General features: G+C 44.0%; 1 protein-coding gene, 1 long non-coding RNA gene and 1 other non-coding gene across 4 annotated transcripts; 2 read left to right on the top strand and 1 right to left on the bottom strand.

Moving 5' to 3' along the window:
* Positions 1-662: 662 nt before the first annotated feature.
* Positions 663-734, bottom strand: trnaq-uug (transfer RNA glutamine (anticodon UUG)). The gene has a single exon. It is a non-coding gene; the product is annotated as a tRNA-Gln (tRNA).
* A 6,626-nt stretch (positions 735-7,360) lies between these two features.
* On the top strand, positions 7,361-12,401 carry LOC147272263 (uncharacterized). Of its 2 annotated transcripts, none has more exons than XM_086206150.1 (2): positions 7,361-7,770; positions 9,940-12,401. In XM_086206150.1, the coding sequence occupies exons 1-2, from the start codon at positions 7,506-7,508 to the stop codon at positions 11,247-11,249; spliced, it is 1,575 nt and encodes a 524-aa protein (XP_086062276.1). In that variant the 5' UTR covers positions 7,361-7,505; the 3' UTR covers positions 11,250-12,401. The 2 variants fall into 2 exon arrangements, with proteins under 2 accessions (XP_086062276.1, XP_086062358.1); XM_086206232.1 differs by lacking the exon at positions 9,940-12,401 and adding an exon at positions 8,163-8,907.
* A 7,314-nt stretch (positions 12,402-19,715) lies between these two features.
* Positions 19,716-20,260, top strand: LOC147272262 (uncharacterized). The gene is made up of 3 exons (XR_015116507.1): positions 19,716-19,778; positions 19,953-20,068; positions 20,160-20,260. It is a non-coding gene; the product is annotated as an uncharacterized LOC147272262 (long non-coding RNA).
* Positions 20,261-21,056: the final 796 nt, after the last annotated feature.

The following is a 21,056-nucleotide window of genomic DNA, read 5'->3' as shown; positions in this document are numbered from 1 at the left end:
TGACTAAAACCTTTTTGAGTTTTCGTCGACAAAAACTAGACTAAAACTATCAAGGATAGAAATGACTAAAATGTGACTAAAACTAAGAAGCATTTAGTCCAAAAGACTAAGACTAAAACTAAATCTAAAATGCCTGCCAAAAACAACACTGCTTTCATGTCCATATTGTGGACTTCCTGTTGGATTTAGGTCATAAGTGTCTCATATCATTTGTAGGTCTTGATGAGACAAATAGTTGAATTTTGGTTTTATGTCTCTACGACATTCCTAGGGGCCGTGGTGGGCTGTAGAACACATTTTGAGAGATGTAGGTGGCGCTGTGGAACTCAATTGGCACTTGGGGGTTTAATTTTTAACTTTTTTAAACATTTTTGCCGTACAGGATGTGCGTGCCAAATTTGGTGAGTTTTTGAGCTCAAATTATGGTTCCAAGTGGCAAAAGTGGGAAAAAAGAAATAAAAATGGCAAAAACAGTTGGGTCTTCGCCCCAAAGTTTCTTTGGGCTCAGGCCTGAATTATTGACAGCATGAAAAGAGCCTGCATTTTCTCTTCAACATGAAGGAGCTGAGAGTTTCTAAATACTGTTGATGGTGTCTTGCACCATAGTTAGCAGTCACAGACAAACACAACTCATCTTTTAAAGCCTGTCAGAAACCTGCTGGAGGTTCCACTGAGATTTGAACTTGGACCACTGGATTCAAAGTCCAGAGTGCTCACCATTACACCATGGAACCATTCAAAGGTTAAAATGAGTGAGACAAATTATGGCACTAATCATGTATAAGGGACTACAGTGGTCGTCTGGATATAATTTTCACAAACTAATGTTTTCAGATTTTGAGACAGTGACACAGGGCTCTTATTTTGGAGGGCCATGAAGATGTGAAATATCCCAGACCTCTGAGATCAGAGCGTTCACTTTGATCTCAGGGTCCTGAATTTGGGGGTTCTTCCTTTGGTCTCCAAGTTCTAACTCCCATCTGACTGAATCTTTTTTTCAATTGCAATTTCTGAGACCCTGATGATGTCCAGGAAGAAATCCAGACATTCAGTTTTTCATCTCAGCTGTTCTGACTGAGACATTTAGCAGTCAATGAAAAAAAAGGGTTAAAACCCAAACTGTGACCTTTACAGGAGCTAACAAAGTGTCTTTCTTCTGAAACTACTTGAGGAACTCGTTAAATTGGTATAATATGCATTTCTGTGTGCAAACTAGTGAGGGGCATGGATGTATGTAAGGATATTTTACCACCGATACAGAACCCAAACTTTAGTCATGGGATGAGATGGCAACAATGAAGATATGATTATAAAGTTAATGGAGAAAATGCATTGGTTTGGTTTGGAATTTTCCATTTTGGATGCATAGGAACATGGAAAAAATGTCCTTAGTCAGAAGTGGGACTTGAACCCACGCTTCCAGGAGAGACTGCAAGCTGAACACAGCACCTTAGACCACTCAGCCAACCTGGCAGAAACTTTGAAGTCGCAGACCGCAATATTAAATGAATTAATTCACTGACAAGGTAGAATTTTTTCCACAGGAGCTACTGGCTCCTGAGTTGTTGCATTTATTGTTAACATTAAACACACAGTCTGTGTTCATGGCAGTAAGAAATGAATTTCATTTTTCTAAAGGAGAAGAAATGAACCAGAACCACATGACATCTCTTGGTCACTTTGTTACATGGGACACATTCCAGACAGGAAAGTCCCACCAAGACTTGAACTTAGATCACTGAATCCAGAGTCCAGAGTGCGCACCATTACACCATGGATCCAAACACAAGGATGAGTTTCCTCAAAGTACGACTTGACATCGCCTGCAATACAACCTGTTGCTATTTGGAGGTTCATCTTGCTCTTGTTCCAGACTACATGGACAAAAGGAACAAGAACCACAAGGAAGTCATGAAACTCCAGATTTATTCAGGACTTTCTAACTCCATCGTATGACCTGTGAGCAAAGACTGGCCAGGCCTTCCTTAATTTATCAGTTAATTACTGCTTCAACAAATATGCCACATAATTAAGTTACCAGAACTTCTCTCATTGAAAAACACACCAGCCTGATGTCTTGACATGACATGAAAAATTCTCTAAAAACACACAGTTGGGGTGGATGGATACAAGGTTAACCAGGAGGAGTCCTGTTCCTGAACCATGGATGGAACAAAGTCCACTGGAAAACTCAGCAATTCCTGAGTGCCAAATCCGTCCAGGAGCTTGGGTCTCCACTTGACTGTGATGATCCATGAGATCAAGGAGGACAGAGAAAAGAAGGCTCCTGTTGGAGATCTCCTACCTTCTTCCCACACTTCACTAACTACTTGGATGTCAGGGATATTACCGTAAATGACCAATTAGTAGCCAGTAGCTTTTTGCAAAATGGATGTGGACCCTGGGCGTTTAAAAGAGACCAGGCGTCTCTTGGTAACAGGCTTTTATTTAGTTTGGCACTGTCCAGCACTGGGCCATTATTTTATTTTTTTAGTAATAGGTATACAAGGTATAACAATATACTGTAGTACTTTAAAGAACAGTAGTGCAAATATCAAGATTGTCCAGAGAACACTTTACACAAGAACACTTTATTAGTAAGAAAAAGGGCGTGACAACTTGAGGCCCGCATACTTCAACTTTCACGACAGTCTCATGCGGCCAAAATAGCAGATCTACACATTCACAACACGTCGACGTTATCACCTTGTCGATCTTTTTTTTCTTTCTTTTTTTTGCATGGAACCATGAGCTTGAAGATTTGCTGTTTGCGGTGCACTAACGTCATGCGACATAAGTTACTGGTAAGTTCAAATAAATTGCAAAATCTTACATGAAACCAAGTTAAGATAAAATTAATCTCAAGTAATGGCCCCCAGGTGTTTGAATGAACCATGGCATTTATTTGAGACAGGCGTCTATTTTACAAAATGAGGTCGGACCCACGGCCATTATATGAGACCTGGTTGCAGTTTGACACCGGGCTGTTAATTGGTCATTTACGGTATGTACTTTACTCAAATGATGTATTATGAGTCTTCTGTTTGACAAGAAGGAAGTCAGGGGTTCATTGCCTCACTTGTTGGTGGTGCCCTCAACCTGCTGAGAGGATCACTTAGTTCTCTGCAGAGAAACATGGCAGCTCTGCTGAAGGCTGCAGGAAACCTGCTGGAACTGAGACTTGGACTCAGGTCACTGGATTCAAAATCCAGCGTGCCAACAGGTCCACCATGGCATGCGTGCTTTACTTATCTTGTAAAAAGGACTTTAACAAACAAATACGCTTGAAAACTTTTAGACAGTGACACAGAGCTCTTATTTGAAGGGCCATGGGATGTGAAATATCTAAACCTCTGAGATCAGAGCGTTCACTTTGATCTCAGGGTCCTGACTTTGGGGGTTCTTCCTTTGGTCTTCAAATACTTTTGTTATTTATTGGCATAACTTTCAACTTGCATGCAAAAAGAGAATCACAGTCAATTTAAACCCAGCAGACAGTGTTTATTTCTAATAAATCAGACAATTGCACAGATGAAAATTAAAGGGCAAAAAAGGTTTAAAAAATCATTCTTCACTGTAAAGCTTTTTAAAGTTTATTTTAAGGTTTAAAGGTGACAGAGTGTCAGGATCTGTGACGCCATCTTGTGGTAGTGGGTCATCATCTTGTTGTGTGGTAGTGGATTCATTTATCTGCTATTTCAACACATTCAAGTTCATTATCCTACATGTCAAAGTACATTTGGTGTGGAGTTTTATTTTCTGGCCTCAATCATAATGTGTGCATTTCTTCTTCATTAACATTTCTCAGCTTTATAATTTTTTTTAAAATATTTTTTCTTCATATGTTTTCCATTCCATTGTTGTTGATGATTCTATAGCAGGTTTGAGTTCCCTGTTGACTGAAGCATCAACAGGAACAAAAAGCTCGAGACTGTCAGAGCTCCAAGTTGGGCCGCTGATATTAAAGTAGGAGATGAACACATCCAGGTTAGCATCCCTCTCAGAAGCTGCTACTTTAGCTCTTCAGAATACAGCAGCATAGCATAGCTTCATCTGGCCAGTTAGTGGCCCACTTTGATGTCTGGGATATCAGGTTAAAGGTTCTTTACAGCTCTGAATGAAGGCTTTCTAAAGTGTTAACAATGCCATAAATAACACAAGCATTCAGTAACCCTTGATAAAAGGAGACTCACCATCAAGTTGGACCAGTTGAAGAACAAAAGGACTTCTCCACTATCACATTTCTCCTCACTGGTCCAGACTTGGGGGACCTCTGTACTAAATGGAGAGTTGAGGAAATGGGCTTATGGTGGCCCTGCGGTCCACAGACCTCCTGTACAGTCACCAAGCGCTGGCAGACACAATCCTAATGGAACCAATTATTTCAAAATGACAGCAACAAGTAATAAATAAGGCATGACAGTTTTGAAGTAACTTGCCCAACACTGGTTTGTGAGTTGTGCTGTCCTGTATTGGAAGGTTAAACTTCTTGAAATGTCATGCAAGTTTTTTTCTTCAAAAGAAATGCGTCCTTCTCATGTTGAGCTGTGGACATCAGCTGACTGCCTCTGTTGCCACTGCCTTGTTGGCAGGAAAAGCCTGAGCAGAAATGAAGAGGGAGTTCAAGGCAGTAGGTTTCACTGCAGAGTTTAGGCCTTCATCCAGCAAAGAACCAGAATGATGATGTCAGCACTCCTCAAGCACTGCTATGTACCTTTGAGAGGTCGGAAAACAACATGACTTCTCTCACTTGTTATAGATGTTTATCTGTACCTAGATATTATTGATGTCATGTATATATTTGGATATTAATGTGTCATTCATGTTACATAAAACATGTTAAACGACACGGAACGGCGTGGACACAACAAACGATGAGCTGGTTCAGAGACACGAGGCAGAAAAAGGAGGATGAACTCTTATTTGTTCCAAAAATGACTTCACCCTTGAACTCTGATGTCAGGGAATTTTCCCCCTCATGATCCTTGTCATGTCATTTTATAGGCTCCTCCTTTTTTTTCATTGATGTGACGTTGCATATTGGGAGATTAAAGTAGAGAACTTCAGTTTGGCAAACAGTGTTGTACTTTAATATACTTTGATGAAAACTACATTTGACCAGGAATACTACATTGGGTCAAATATATCCTTCGTTAGTGATGGTGTGACTAATTTTAACTTAAGTGCTTTGGTTTTGATTACCTAATTAAGATATTCATGAAGAAATAAACTGAGATTTGTAATTTTTTGTTTTTTCAAAGTTGTCAGTTCCTGTCTGAAGCCTTCATCGTTTGAGTTTCTTCAGAGCTGACAGACAGAAACCCTCTGAGCCTGGTTCTATTAGTCCAGGTTTACACACCAACACAAGGATTGATGCTGGTTTCTTTACATGCAGCTGAAATCTAGACTTCAAGTGTTCATGTGAGGTTACAGCTTTATGTCTGTTTAGTTTTCAACAAATATTAAGTAACTTTTATGCAAATGAGCAATGTGCATTTCATGCAAATTAACCATGACCTGCCTGCTCATTAACTGTCAACAAAACTGCTGGAGAGAGATCATCGTTACTGGATGGGAATATTAATGATGTCTATAAGCAAAAAATGATCGCAATTATTGAGCTTACTAACGAACTTTAGTCTCAGAGTAGCTGAATCTGTTAGGGGGAAGGCAGTGTGGACCAGCATGAGCCTCCTACAAAATACAGTGGAGAGATGAAGAAATCATGAGGAGTCGCTATGTGATTGAAGTGTTAAAGACGTGGATCCTTTGGTGGTAATAGGATTTGAGCTATTGACTCTATTTTTAGTTTATTTCAATGTAATTGCAAACATCAGTTGCTCACTTATTAGCTAGCAAGTAAACAACAGTACTTTTCTGTGTGCTAGCTTAAGTAGACTGAGCGGTCAGTTGAATCTTTATTTCTATGTGTGCTAATGGTAGCAGGGGTTTAGATTTCTCAGCCTAGGATTAAATTAAAGCCACAGTCAACGTTGTTAGGGCCTGAGCCTCCTCCCGCCCACCACGGCCGAGTAGCAGGAGTCGTCCTGAATCCAACGATGAATTTTATGAAAGCAGTCGGACTTGTAGTTTAGGACAGTGTTTCTCGACCCTGTTCCAGGGGACCCACTTCCAGCGCACCTGATTCAAATGATCAGTTCATCATCCAGCTCTGCAGAACCCTGACAACCAGCCATTTATAAATATGTAAATTTGTCAAGTGACAGCTCCATGAGAGCTCCAATCCCAGCAGTGGACTCATCCACATTCTGGAGGAAATCCAGCATTTTGTTGGAGAGCCCAGATTCTGGACTGACTACTGAACAGCAGGAGGAACCATCTTCCTGTTGCCTTTATTTGATGCATCTGTCTGAATGAGAATGGGAGGGGTTTATCTGCTGTTAGGCTCTTGAGAACATCACCCACTGTCTTTGGAGGGAGGACATCTTTAACCTCTGCCTCTGTCTTTGCTGATGGTTCAGGATGAAAAGATGGAGAAATTGTCAGATGTTGAGGGTCTGAAGATTGGAGCCACCACTAACCCAGTTTTCCCACAGGCTGATTCCTTAAACCATCAATAAAACTCTGCATTCACTTGTTCTCAATGTTAAATGTCACCTTTCTCCTTGTTCTGATACAAAAATTCAACAGCTTCTATCATTTATTTTACAGAAAATGTTGATGAGACACTCAGATTTTTTGCTGAACATGTTTGAGGTAGCAGGATCCACACATGTATTCATGTTTACAGCAGACAAGGGAGGAAACCTTGGAGGACATCAGTGGGTCTCACTTCAGGTGTGAAGGCCTCTCAGTGTGAAGTTGAAAACGAGCTGACCAGGAGTTGAACCTAGAATCTTCTGATCCGCAGTCAGATCCATTGCACCACCGGCCCTGTGAAAAGGTCTTTATGTTCATGTGTACTTCATTTTACAGAGAATCCAAACAATCTGGTGTCACTTTCTGGTGACACAATGGTGCAGTGGTCAGCACTGTTGCTTCCCAGCAAGAAGGTTCCACATTTGAGCCCCAGCTGTGTGAGTCTCCATGTTCTCCCTGTTCCTGCTGGGTTCTCTCTGGTACTCCAGCTTCCTCCACAGTCCAAAGACATCAAGAGAGGACGAGGCTGATTGATACTCTAAATTGACTGTAGGTGTGACTGTGAGAGTGAGTGGTTGTCTGTCTCTATGTGTTGGTCCTGTGATGGACTGGCGACCTGTCCAGGGTGAACCCCGCCTCTAATCCAGAGGCTGATCATAGTAGATCTGGTTAGGATAGGAATACTGGAAGTTACCGTTTGGTCCACACTCCGGAACAGAAGGTGGCGGTAATGCGCAAATAAGCTGGATGCCAACCGAAGACGAAGAAGAGGAAAGAGAGGAAGAAGAAGAAGAAAAAGAAGAAATCGGGACATTTTCAAACAACAAAGAAAGAAGGAGAAGTCCGGGAACCCCTGCCTCGGTCTTTGTTTCCTGAAGGCTTAGCGGCGCCAGTAGAACCACAACATGTGCGCCGCGCAGCTGCTGCGGGTGTCGGTCCAGGAGCGGATCCTCGCCGCCGCTGAAGACTTCCTGCTGCAGCTGGGAGAAGGAGACTCAGCGGCTGGAGTCCCGGTGCTGAGAAAGCTGCTCACCGAGCGGCTGGCGGCGGCCGCGGAGCAGATCGTGTCTCTGTTGGAGGAAACCGTGGCGGAGTACGAGCGGGAGAACCGCCGGCAGAGGTTGCTGCTTGATGCCGTGCTGAATCCCCGAGTCAGGCTGGACAGAGCAGGTGAGTCCCCACCAGGGACCTGCTGGGCCCCTAATTTAGCCCAGGAAGTGGAGCTCCAGAGACGCTCCAGGCGCTGTGCAAATCCCTGTGCTGGGTCCTATTTAGAAGACCTGCCTTAACGATCAGTATCAGCATGTTACCATTGAACTGAACCACAACAAGACCTCGCCTAGGTGACGTTCACACTGGATCACCAACAATACAATTAAAACTTCAACATCAAAACACACAACACACACACACGTCAGCAGTCTGTCTCCTGCAGCAAGTCACATGATATCCAAATGAGTCCCGTCAGAATGAACCAATGTTACAGTCGATTTAGGGGACAAAATCCAAAGACAAACCTCCTGCAGACACCAGTGAAGCTCTGTTGTTTCATTTCATTGCAGTTTCAGTCCAGATCAGTGAGTCCAGAGCTGCTAGCTTGACAGCTAAACACGGAGCATCACAACACTCAGCAGGACCGTAGCTGGAGTCGTTTTGCAGGCTTGAATTGACATCACTCATGCGGCTCTTTGAGTGTCTCACTGGTTCAGACCTCCAGTGCTACAACCATGAACAGGAACTTTGAAGACCATCAACCATTCATCAACAGTATAGAACAATGCAGAATAGTTTCCACTTCTAAATAAAAGGCTAGCACACTGTTACTACTACAATATTACAGTATTAGAGGTTTTAGAAAGTTCACCAAATTAAGAGTAAAATATTATATCATAGGCATTGACTCAGCTACATGTAGAATACAAAGATACAATGAAAAATATACAATGATGATAAAATCCTGCAGGTCATGTAAAGAAGAGTTGGGTTTTGGATCTTGTTTTTGACAGGTAGTTTGTTACCAAATAATTAGCTTCATAAATGCATGCATGCCCCAGCTAGGTTGAATATTTAGCCGTTTTTAACCTGCTTTAAGTTTCCACTGTGTCCACCTGTCGTCGTGTCCGCAGTGCTGGGTCCTGCTCCTGCAGCTTCAGCATCCTGACCACCACCAGCCCTCCCACTTTGGAAGAGGTCTCCTAGTTTAATACATTTGGCAGCATCTTTTGTAGCAGTTTTATTTTTCTTCTGTATATCTTCTTCTATTCTTCTTCCTATCTTTGTAGTTTTTGACATATTTTTTCCTGGTGATGCATCACAGTCACGCGTGAAAACACATGTCATGAAAAAGCTGACTGAGACTGATAGGGATGAAAGAGAAAACAAAACCAATTGAGCCACATAGCCAATCAGCTTTCAGTAAAAGTAGATCATTCTCAGGTCAGACAGGACCAGTCAGGCTGTGCCACACCAACACCTGTAAACACGTGTACTGGAAAGTCCACCGATCCATCCATTTTCTACCTCTGATCCTGTCAAGGGTCACAGGGGGGTGAAGCCTTTGGGTGTGAGGCAGGGTTCACCCTTGACAGGTCACCAGTCCACCACAGGGCCAACACATAGAGACAGACAACCATTCACACTCACATTCATACCTACAGTCAATTTAGAGTCTGGATTAACCTCGTCTACTCGTGATGTCTTTGGACTGTGGGAGGATGCTGGAGTACCAGAGAGAACACACGCAGGAACAGGGAGAATATGCAGACTCCACACAGAAAGACCCTGTGCTTAAGCCAGGACTCCAACTCAGAACCATCTTGCTGTGAGGTGGCAGTGCGAACTACTGCACCACCGTGCCGCCTATATTGGAAAATGTACAGGCCTATTCAAAATTTTTTGTTCATGGCCCAGCTGGCCTGGGCTTGATCGGCAAATTGAAAATTGTCCCACTTTTCCCAGTGGCCACCATGTCCCTGGACCCCGCACACTGACCAGGAAACTGGGAGGTGGCACTCATGCTAGCCAGCAAGTGTCTCCGGTCTTGTTGTGTCCATATTCCAGGTCATTGTGATGGCTATTTGATGTTATTAGAGCCATTAAACCTCACCATGTGATTATGAATGGACAAAAACTTTCAGCAGAGGGGACCAATGACTTTTGACATGGGTGACACAACATTGATCCAAGCATCTGAACCCAGCGTTTCTATTCCCAGTTTGCTGACTGGTCGTCAGTAGCAGGATGTCTCTTTTCATTGAGTTGATTTCTGTTTCTGTCTGTTGCTCCGCTATTTCAGAGTAAAATGAAGAGATTTCTGATGTTGCTGTTTGTGTCCTGCAGATGTGGAGCAGCTGCAAGTGATTAAAGAAGAGGTTCCCCCTGACCTGCAGGACCAAGAGCCCCCGCACATTAAAGAGGAGTGGGAGGAGTTCTGGACCAGTGAGGAGGGAGCGCAGCTTCAAGGGCAGGAGGAGGCTGATATCACCACGTTCCCCTTCACTCTGGTCCCTGTGAAGAGTGAAGGGGACGAAGAGAAACCTCAGTTCCCACAGCTTCACCAGAGTCTAACTGAGGAGAACTTGAAAACAGAGTCTCTGAGCAGCAGCCCAGTTCATCCTCTGAAAACAGAAGTTGTTGAAGAAGAGTGTGGAGGGCCAGAACCAGAACCAGCCAGCAAGGTAGATCCAGATACACTTGTACAACCCCAGACTGATGACCAGATGTCAGACTCTTCTGAAGCTGAGACTGAAGTCAGTGGGGATGTTTGGGTCAGACCTGATAACACGACTACCTCTGAGCACAAGGAACCCTTTGGCTCAAGGAGGAATTTGCTTCAGAAATTGAGCCCAGGACAGGAAGTGACTCATTGCAGCTCAGAAGAGCAAAAAGTAAAGACTGAAGGAGAATCAGAGAGCATCAGGAATGTGACCTTTGATTCTTCTGAATTTCAGACAGAAGTCAGTGAGGATGAGCGTCCCTTTAGGTGTTCAACATGCAGTAAAGGTTTTAGTAACAGAAGGAGTTTGGATAAACACATGGGAACACACACTGGGGAGAAACCATTCCCATGCTCAGTTTGTGGCAGAAGATTCTCAAAGGGATATTTGAAAACACACATGAAAATGCATACTGGAGAGAAACCATTCCCCTGCTCAGTTTGTGGCACAAGATTCTCAGAAAAGAGACATCTGAAAAGACACACAAGAACACACACAGGAGAGAAACCATTCCCCTGCTCAGTTTGTGGCATGAAATTTTCAGAAAATGGATATCTAAAAAACCACATGAGAACACACACTGGGGAGAAGCCATTCCCCTGCTCCATTTGTGGCAAAACATTCTCAGTTAAAGAACATCTGAAAACACACATGAGAACGCACACTGGGGAGAAACCATTAACCTGCTCAGTTTGTGGCAAAAGATTCTCACAAAAGGGACAAATAACAAGACACATGAGAATGCACACAGGGGAGAAACCATTAACCTGCTCAGTTTGTGGAAAAAGATGGTCAGAAAAGGGAAATTTGAAAAAACACATGAGAACGCACACTGGAGAGAAACCATTCCCCTGCTCAGTTTGTGGTAAAAAATTTTCGGTAAAGGGAAACTGGACAAGACACATAAGAACACACACTGGGGAAAAAACGTGAAAAAACATAGCACTGAAGCTGTGACAAAAGATTGGGAGACGCAGGTCAAAAGCCAAATAATGAATGTATTTAACTAAAAAAAAAAAAAAAAAATTGACCAAAAATTGGCCCAGGGGCCTCCAACTAGGAGGAATGAACAGCTCCCCACCCTCCAGGTACCTGCTGCAACACAAGAAACATCATGAAAGACGCAAGGTTCCAAATGACTTTTCAGTTAAACCTGTGTTTGGAGCGAGTTCGCGGTATGCGTCAAAACTGGGTTACACTATGATGCTGCAAAACCAAATCCCTGCAATCCATCCATTTTCTTCCGCTTGTTCTTGTTAAGGGTCGCGGGGTCTGGAGCCTATCCCAGCAGCTTTTGGGTAAGAGGTGGGGTTCACACAGGACAGGTCAGCAGTCCATCGCAGGGCCAACATATATAGACAGACAACATTCACACTCACTTAAGAGTTTCCAATCAGCCTCGGTCCTCATTTGCACGTCTTTCGTCTGTGGTAGGAGGGCAGCGAACCTGGGGGAACCCACTTAGGCACAGGGAGATGTTTTGCCAACTCAACCAGGTCAAGAGATTCATTCAGAGACGTGACAATTAATCCAGTTGAAGAAAGGACTTTCGGCCTGTGAGGCCTAACACCCTTTTCTGAAGCCTGCATTTGAGTGACCACATGTTTCTTGAAACAAAGGGTCAGAAACAGGGGGCTCAATCTGGCCACTGACCCCCCCCAAAACTCGTTCCTTGCTTGACCAGAAGTTCGTGTGACGCACTGCTATTGGCTGAGAGCCGGTAACATTCCACAGGAAGTGACATCATCTGCCTCACCAGATAAAATTTCAGCGCAAGAAAGGTTCGGTCTCTTCAACTCTCCTCTTCAGGGCGAGAGGCGGGGTACACCCTGGACAGGTCGCCAGTCTATCGCAGGGCCAACATACAGAGACGAACAACCATTCACACTCACGGTCAACTTAGAGAATTCAATCAGCCTTGTCCCCAAATTGCATGTCTTTGGACTGTGGGAGGAAGCCGGAGTACCCGGAGAGATCCCACGCAGGCACGGGGAGAACATGCAAATAAAAAAAAAACATGCGCCTGAGCTGGGACTCGAACCCAGAATCTTCTTGCTGTGAGCCCACAGTGCTAACCACTGCACCACCGTGCCCCCCCCCCCCCCCCCCCACACACACACACACACACACACACACACACACACACACACACACACACACACACACACACACACACACACACACACACACACACACACACACACACACACACACACGCTCATTCATATTATCACTTTGTATCTTTTGGTTAGATAAACCGTTTTATCAACGTGTTGCTGATTGATTGATGCACTGTGTTAATAAATATATTTTTATTATAAGAGAGAAGTCGTAGTGTCTTTTGTGGACAAACTTGTGGTCACGTGTCTAAGCAATAGTCAGTGCTCGGATCTCATCCTTCAACATCAGAGCTGTCCCTAGGTAGTTAATGTTACAGAGTTTAGTAGATAAACCCTGTTCGAGACTGATAACTTTTACAAGTCGTATTTTAGATTCCCTGAACTCATCAGGGTGGTGCCCCGAATAATTAATATTTCATATTAGGGATGCACGATCGTATCGGTTGCATATTGGTAAGGCCCCGATAATGGCCCAAAAATGCCGTATCGATATCGAACCGATGTCAAAATACACCCGATAGTGTTTCTCCAATAGTTTTCCTGAAATAATAACGTGTTCGCCTCCTCCAATGCCTTGGTAACATAGGCAGAGACCCTCCGCTGCACTGTAGTCTTCTCCACAACAGGCGGCACCAGCCTCCTAAACCAGCAAATAGATGCACTCATGCGAGGAAGAAGAACCTTCAGCTCCATGACCTCATCCCCTGCACCAGAGTACCGCCCAAGTTCATCAAGGATGGCCAACATGAGCAGGTCTAGATTCACCTCCATCTTTGGAGGTTGTTGAATTTCCTCCTGAGGACTGTCAGGCTGTTTCCTTACTTTGCTGTGTCACAACAGCAGACAGCAACAAGGACTGCTGTGGTGCACTTGGTAAAATCACCATCTGGAGTCTGGGCAAATATGCTGATGTGATCCTTTGACGAGTTTAGAATCAGTCAGAGATCAAAGACTGAAGCAGGAGATCAATGCTCAGAACCAGGAGATCAAAGATGGAATTCACAGATCAAACACAGAATTCACAGATCAAACACATAACTGATGAAGGCCCCCCCCCCAGACAGTTTCCATTTCAGTCAAGTCAATTTCATTTGTAAAGTGCCAAATCATAACAAATGTCATCTCATGACACTTTACAAGTAGAGCAGGTCCAGCGCCTCACTCCTTAAATCAGTTTCCTGTCCGCTTTGACGACCATGACACCCCCCCAGCACCAGACTTACACCACCACCTGACGACACGCCCCTCAGTGTGACCACAGCAGATGTGAGGAAGACCTTTCAGGGAATCAACCCTCGCAAAGCTGCAGGCCCTGACAACATCCCGGGGAGAGTACTGAGGGACTGTGCACAACAGCTGTCTGAGGTGCTGGCGGACACCTCACAGGTGCTGTCATCTGTCCCAACCTGCCTGAAGACTGCCACGATTGTTCCTGTCCCCAAACGCTCCACAGTGACAGGCCTAAATGTCTACCAACCCATTGCATTCACCCCGGTAGTCATGAAGTACTGAGAGAGGCTGGTCAAGGCCCACATCGACGTCACTGTGGACCCCCACAAGTAGTGATGGGTCGATGAGGCATCATGAAGCATGTCGACACAATGACACACTGTGTTGATACTATGTCACTGAATACTGACACCTGCTGGACTTAAAAAATCCCTGCAGGCAACCTACTTGACAGACTGATCTTACACTGATATGATGACCGAGTGTATACAATAACATCATTTAAGTCTTTGCATTCATATTGTATCATTCAATATCTTTCCACAATGTGAACATGTATCATAATTTGAATGAGGATGCTTGTGGACTTTGTTTTTAAAAATTTTATTCAAAAAAATAAGTTTTTCCTGTGTTTTAAAATTAAGTTTGTTGCTTTTCTTGCAAGCGATTTCTCCTGCCGTGGAGAACACTTTTGCGAGGTGGAGGTGAGGGGGGATGAAGACCCAAGCGCAGACAGTTGAATGGTGCACCAAAGGTTTTGTTTATTACGGGAAGGCTTGACGACTCGACTCGGGATGGGAGACTGGTAGACCATGACTGACAACTGGAGAACTAGTGATTGGAAAACTCGTGACACTTGATTAGGGACATTAAACTTGCCATGACAACATGTAAACTAAACGCATGACAACACAACACGACACGTAAACTAAACGCACGACACGAAAACCAAATGCAATGGACCAAGAACAAACAGGGGAAAACACAGGAGTTAAATACATGAGGGAAAACAAGACAAAGGTGGTGCAATCACCCAGGTGAGACACATAAGGTAATCACAGAGGGAGGTCAGGCAGACAGGACATGACTACAAAATAAAACAGGAAGCACAAGACAGGGATTGTGACACACAAGCTGACATGGCACTGATGATGCCGGCATACACAGGAACTCTTTGGCCAGCAGGAAGAGGTTGGGATAGGCAGTCCGCTGGCTCTTCCAATTGAACAGGAGAAAGGGGGAATCTCCAAGTATTCTGGTTTAGAGAGGCAAGGTAAGGAGGTTGGTGTTCCCGTTGAAGAGCACGTAAGTGGCAGATATTCCTTTAACGTGGTTTATTCTGCGGTCTGTAATCACAATACAGGAAAAAAAACAAACTAAGTATAAAATTGAAGTAATAAAGGACTGTATTAATAAGCACAATATTATATTATTCATAAACAGCACCTCACAGGAGGTTCATGTATATAACTTATATGGATTAGCTTAGTTTATTCAAATAAGCATAAATAAACATCAGTCAGCTATCAGATAAATAAAAAGTTATCATAGTGTCAGCATTTAACTATAAAAGTAAAATGTAATGAAACTCACCTTCTGTCATTTACACTCAGAAATAAACCATGGAAATCAATCGACAGAGGAAAAAAAAACACAACTAACTGCTGCCGGGAACGTATCAAAAGCGAGAACTCGTTGCTACTTAACGTATACCGCACGCGAGTGTGATGCGTTCATCAGCCTCAGGAAAACAATGGTGCAATCATGAACGTACAACATATGTCTTACGTTCATGATTGCACCATTGTTTTCCTGAGGCAAATTATAAGTTTATCGCTAAGTTTTCATATGAAAACTTAGCGATAAACTTATAATTTGTAGTGAACTAATCAAATAAATGAACACAACATGGACTTTTGAACACCAATGTACCAGAGGATCTTGAGTCTGTCCAATATTCCCTTCTGCTAAGTATTGCTGTACTTCAGAATTGTAACTGCAGTTGCGCTTCTCCCCACTTCATCATCCAAGTGCTGTCACAGGTCATCTAAAAGAAAAAAAAGCAAAACAAAATTGGCATTTTAGTACAATTTCAAAAAACAAACAAATAATGATGAACAACTGGCCTGATGTGGTTGCAGAGAGCTGTGATGATGGTCCGGGCTGGGCTTCGTTTGTGCGCCCGATGACTCGCGCACACTCAGACCGCAGTCTGGTTACAGCCTCGGTGCACCTGGAGGACCCCAAATGATTTGAATCTTGGGTCTAGAAGTGTTGCTAGGGTCAACACACTCAGACTCCAGACTGGAAGCAGTGGCTGTGACTCGACGCTTCAGGTGCTCGTGTAGGTGTATGGCTGCCTGAGTGAGCAAGGCTGAAGCGTGACGCTCAAGTGCAAGATGGAGCATTTTCATCATCGGGATGACCTTTGACCCTGACACTCGCCTCTCTTCAGACAACTCCACTGTAGCTTGATGGAATGGAGCAAGCACTAGAAGTGCTTCTCCTATGATGGTGAACTCATCAACTGTCAAATGAAGTCAAATTTCAAGTGGTGCAGAAAGGCAAGCCGGTGGGGCAGGTGTCATCAGACGCTCCATCAAACATCGTCAGTGGGCGAAAGACATTCTGGACACAACATGTTACTAAATCCCTTTTGCCGCCTGCTAAAGCTGGTTCCCACCTGTTAAAATAAAAGGCGGCCCCCACACTTGCAGGACGGGGTGAGCCACTGACCTCAGGTCTGCCCGTGATGAGACGAAGACCTCAAGCCTCAGCTCCTGCTGCAACACAGGAGGTAGGCTCGAGCAATGATAGCATGACATGAACTCTGCAAAAACGCATTTTTGCGATTGCAATTTTTACAATTCATTCGAAATATTTTCTCCTAAGATGAGGAGGATTTTTTTTCCCTCTCATAATCGTCTCTGTATCTCAAAGAGCTGCGTCCTCTTTACGATTTCATGCTTTTCTTAATTGTCTTTAATCAGATGTGAGACAAATACTCTTTGGCATCGATGCCAGTTTCATCATTTTAAATCTACTCAAGTTATGATCCATAAACATTAAAATACAAAACTGACACATGCACTGAATCTCAGTTTACAACATCCTCTGTATTTTCTTTTTAAATCGCAGGAATAACAAACTACTGTACAACAACTTGCGTGCTACAACAACAGGTATATATAAGTGTGTGTAAATTTTTATATATATTTTTTAATTTATTTTATTTTTTTCTCTTCGGTTATAACTATACGTTAAGCATTACTGTGTGTAATCTTTCTGGGATGTATGAGAACGGTTTTCTTCCTGTGCCTCCATTGGGATTAAAGCTGCCCAACTGTTGACTGCAGAGACCCCAGGTGAGCAGCATACCATCAGGTATCCAGAGAGCCGCACCAGGTCTCAGGCCGCCATCGGTGAGAACCAACGCAGCAGCTTCCTCCAGTACCAACAAACTCTGTGGCTCTACAGGTACATACACATCCCCAATCTGTTCATAACCTGAATTCTGTCCTTAACTTTTAAAGATCGAAGGCACGTCTAAACAAATGTGACAGTACGGAGTTCAAATCGGGTCCTGCTGTACGTGTGTAACCCCTTTACACAGCGATGCTCGGGGATGCGTCGGTGTCTACACAAACACACTTGTTCATTTCAGCTGCTTTCCTTCTGTGTAAAAACAGCTTCTAACATTGCGGGGAAGAATTCACAGAAAAAGGAGCACCCATTAACCAGAGGGGAACCTTTGTTAGTCGCCAAGAAGAAGAAGAAAATGGGTAAATACGTACAAAGGTTTTGTTCTGGGTTGTTGTTGTTTTTTTATTGCACTTTGGATTTCTGACATTTACAGACTGACAACACTTGAAATAAGGGGATTAAAAGAACATATTGAGGTCTATCTTAATGTCTTCTTTTCAGACGCTCCCTTATCATTGTGTCGTGCTGAAGCTTCAACATCAAACTGTGATGCGTCAAACCCCAATCAGCCTCGTCTCAAATAGCATGTCCTTGGATGGTGGAAGGAAGCGGGAGTACCCGGACAGAACCCATGCAGGCACGGGGAGAACATGCAGACCCGACACAGAAAGATCCCGAGCCCGAGCTGGCATTCGAACCCGGAACCTTCTTGCTGTGAGGCAACAGTGCTGACCACTGCACCACTGTGCAGCCTGAACCTAACTCATGTGTCATTATTTCAATATCAACTCCACTCTAAGTGTATAAGTTTATTTCCCAAACTTGTTTATCTACCTCTGAGGCGGACACAGTCACCTCCGTGAGTCCCTGTCGCTGCCACGTCCAGTCCAGTCAATCTGCATTGCTGTGATGTGAATAATGAGTTTGTCATGAAGTTGGTGCGCCCTCTACTGGGCAAATAGCCTAACGTCGGGTCGGGGTATCCTTTAAAAGTTAAACCATGTCTTATTCCCTGCATTTTTTTTCTGAAAAAATCGGCGATTATCGGCCAGTTTCGGCCAATTACCGATTATTCTTAAACAGGCTATAATCTATAGTCACAAAACAGAAACACGTCCTTTGCCTATTCTGTGTTGGTGTTTCTCAAGCTGAGTAGAAACTGAAATTAATCATGGTGGTTGAGACGCAACTCTGAGGTTCTGGTTTTAAAAAGTGTTTTTGAGAGAATGCAGTTCAACTGAAATAATGGAGCCACCATTGGATATGAGGGTGTGAGGGCTGATCTTATTTTCTCTGAGGTCACCATGGAAAGATCCACTTGGTACCAATTACTGACCTTTATATTGATGTATTCATCCCCTATCAAACACTGAATTATCTTAGAGTGTATTCAGACTATCTTATATGAGTGTATGTTCTTGTTCTGATGGTCTCTCTTCCTAGTTCCTGTCAGTAGGTGTGCTGCTGCAGAGTCTTTAACCACTTGTTGGTGCAGCCTGATTATAAAGAACTACAATAGTCCAGCCTAGATGTAACTAATGCATGGAGTTGTAGACAACTGTTGGCCTTCATCCAGCTTTATTGATAAATATAACTGAGTATCATCTGTGTAACAATGGAAATGTATGGAGTGTTTCCCAGTAATATGACCTAAAGGGGGCTGCACGGTGGGTGCACGGGATGATTTCGTACAGCACGCGCGCTTGTTGAATGATCATAGTGGGTAACTGCAATTCTCTTGTTTCCCTGAGGGAATTACCATTCAGTCGGCGAAGTAATTTGGATAAATTGGCTATTAAAGAATTGGGACCACCCAGACCGAATTTAAATATAAAACGGGTGTCAACAAAAGCGGGGAAAACATACTGTTACAGATTTTCCCAAAGCTGGTAAACATGGCTAGCAGGTTGTGAAGTGGCTAACACTCTGTTCTGCTTCCCCTGTGTGCTAATCCACCCGGATGCTAACACTGACGCCGCCTGGACAAAGACTGGTGTCCCCGATATGCACCATCTCTCGGAAAGGTAAAGAAACATGAAGCATCGAAAATGCACATGGACAGCTGCCTAAAACTGTCGGCCTTTGGAAGAGTGAACATTGCCACACAGCTGGATGAGAGCTACAGGATAGCCGTGCGCCGTCACAAGGATGAGGTGAGCAAGAACCGACACATCCAAGGCCGCCTTATCGACTGTGTGAAATTCTGTGGCATGTTTGAGTTAGCTCTGCGAGGCAAGGACAAAAGTGAAGGGTCCAGCAACCCTGGGATTTGTCGTGGACTGGTCAGTTTAGTGGCGTCGAAGGACGAGGTGTTTGAGAAACACTAAAGAACGGCCACAGTGTTTAAAGGTACATTGAAGATGGTGCAGAATGAGCTGCTGGATTAGCAACTCTGCTGCAGGAGTTGAGCTGCTGGATTGCATGGCGTCTGTCATTCGAGAGCGTATCGTGGAGGAGGTGAAATCAGCAAGATTCGTGGCAATTCAAGCAGACGAAACCATAGACGTCTCTACACAGACTCAGCTGGTGCTTGTGTTGAGATATGTAGATGGAAAACTCACTGTGCAAGAATGGTTCTTTGAATTTGTCCCCATCTTGTCAAAAACAGCCAGCTCCATTGCTGATTCAGAGACAATCTTACGACGGGGCCAGTGTGATGGGACGAGAGAGGGCTGGTGTGCAGCCAAAGGTATGAGAAGAGTACAAAAATGCCCATTACTTCCATTGTTATACACACCAGCTGAATTTAATCATGCAGCAGGCCACTTCACACATCCAAGCAGTGAGAGTTTTTGTCTCTGACCTTGGTGGGATTTCCAGCTTTTTTACCCGCTCACCCAAATGCACGGCCCTTTTCTACCAGATTGTTGCACGAAGGCTGCCTAGACCATCGTCCACAAGATGGAACTTCAGCAGCAGGATCGTTAGCACTGTCTATGAGAACCTGGGTGACCTCACAGAGCGTTTTGAGACCACCAGGTCAGACAGCACCTTTGACAGCACTTCTGTTAGGGAGGTGTCTGGCTTCCTGAGAATGCTGCAGGATGAAGCTTTTGTCTTTTTCCTGCAGCTGTTTCATCAGAAGAAGGACATTGACATGGTGTTCATCAAACGTGTCCTGCAGAACTTTACCAGGAGCATTCAGGCCATCAGGTAAGATAATAATATAATAATAATAATAAAGTCCATCCATTGTCTTCCGCTTATTCCTATCAACGGTCGCGGGGGGGGGCTGGAGCCTATCCCAGCATCAACGGGCGAGAGGCGGGGTTCACCCTGGACAGGTCGCCAGTCCATCGCAGGGCCAACATACAGAGACGAACAACCATTCACACTCACATTCGTACCTACGGTCAATGTAGAGTATTCAATCAGCCTCGTCCCCAATTGCAAGTCTTTGGATGGTGGGAAAAAGCCAGAGTACCCAGAGAGAACCCACGCAGGCACGGGGAGAACATGCAAACTCCACACAGAAAGATCCCGCGCCCGAGCCGGGACTCAAACCCAGAACCTTCTTGCTGTGAGGTGACAGTGCTAACCACTGCACCACCGTGCAGCCCAATACAATAAAGTAGTTATGATAATAATTATGCGCATGTTAATTACTAAATGTCAGCATGCTGTGATGGCAATAATGTATGGGAACTCAAAAGTAATGAGCTTATTTAGTCATCTGCATTTGTGTGCATAAGTAAGATTAGCATATCCAGTGAGTGAGCTAATTATCAGAATGTTAGCATGAACAGTTCTGTCAACTCAGAATATCAGTGACTTGACAGGAGATCACTCACATGACTGGATTCCATTTCTTTGCTCATCAATAAGTGAGATTGTTGTCAGACTGTTAGCATTTACAGTTTTGTCCACTCAGAACATCTGAGGCCCATCGGGGCTGCTGGGGTGCCTCCCTCCCTGAAAAGATGAGGGGAAAAAAATGTTTTGAAAAATATATTTGAATATATTTTTA

This window comes from Aulostomus chinensis, chromosome 1 (genome assembly GCF_037954235.1).
Source record: "Aulostomus chinensis isolate RoL2024-O1b breed Wild chromosome 1, RoL_Achi_v1.0, whole genome shotgun sequence".
Taxonomy (NCBI): Eukaryota; Metazoa; Chordata; class Actinopteri; order Syngnathiformes; family Aulostomidae; genus Aulostomus; species Aulostomus chinensis.
The sequence above is the reverse complement of the archived record's forward strand: the minus strand, read 5'-3'. Positions and strand labels throughout refer to the sequence as shown.

Coding starts and splice junctions, on each gene's coding strand:
- LOC147272263 (XM_086206150.1), top strand. CDS start 7,506: ATGTGCGCCGCGCAGCTGCTGCGGGTGTCGGTCCAGGAGCGGATCCTC. Junction 7,771..9,939: donor AGTCAGGCTGGACAGAGCAG/GTGAGTCCCCAC, acceptor TGTGTCCTGCAG/ATGTGGAGCAGCTGCAAGTG.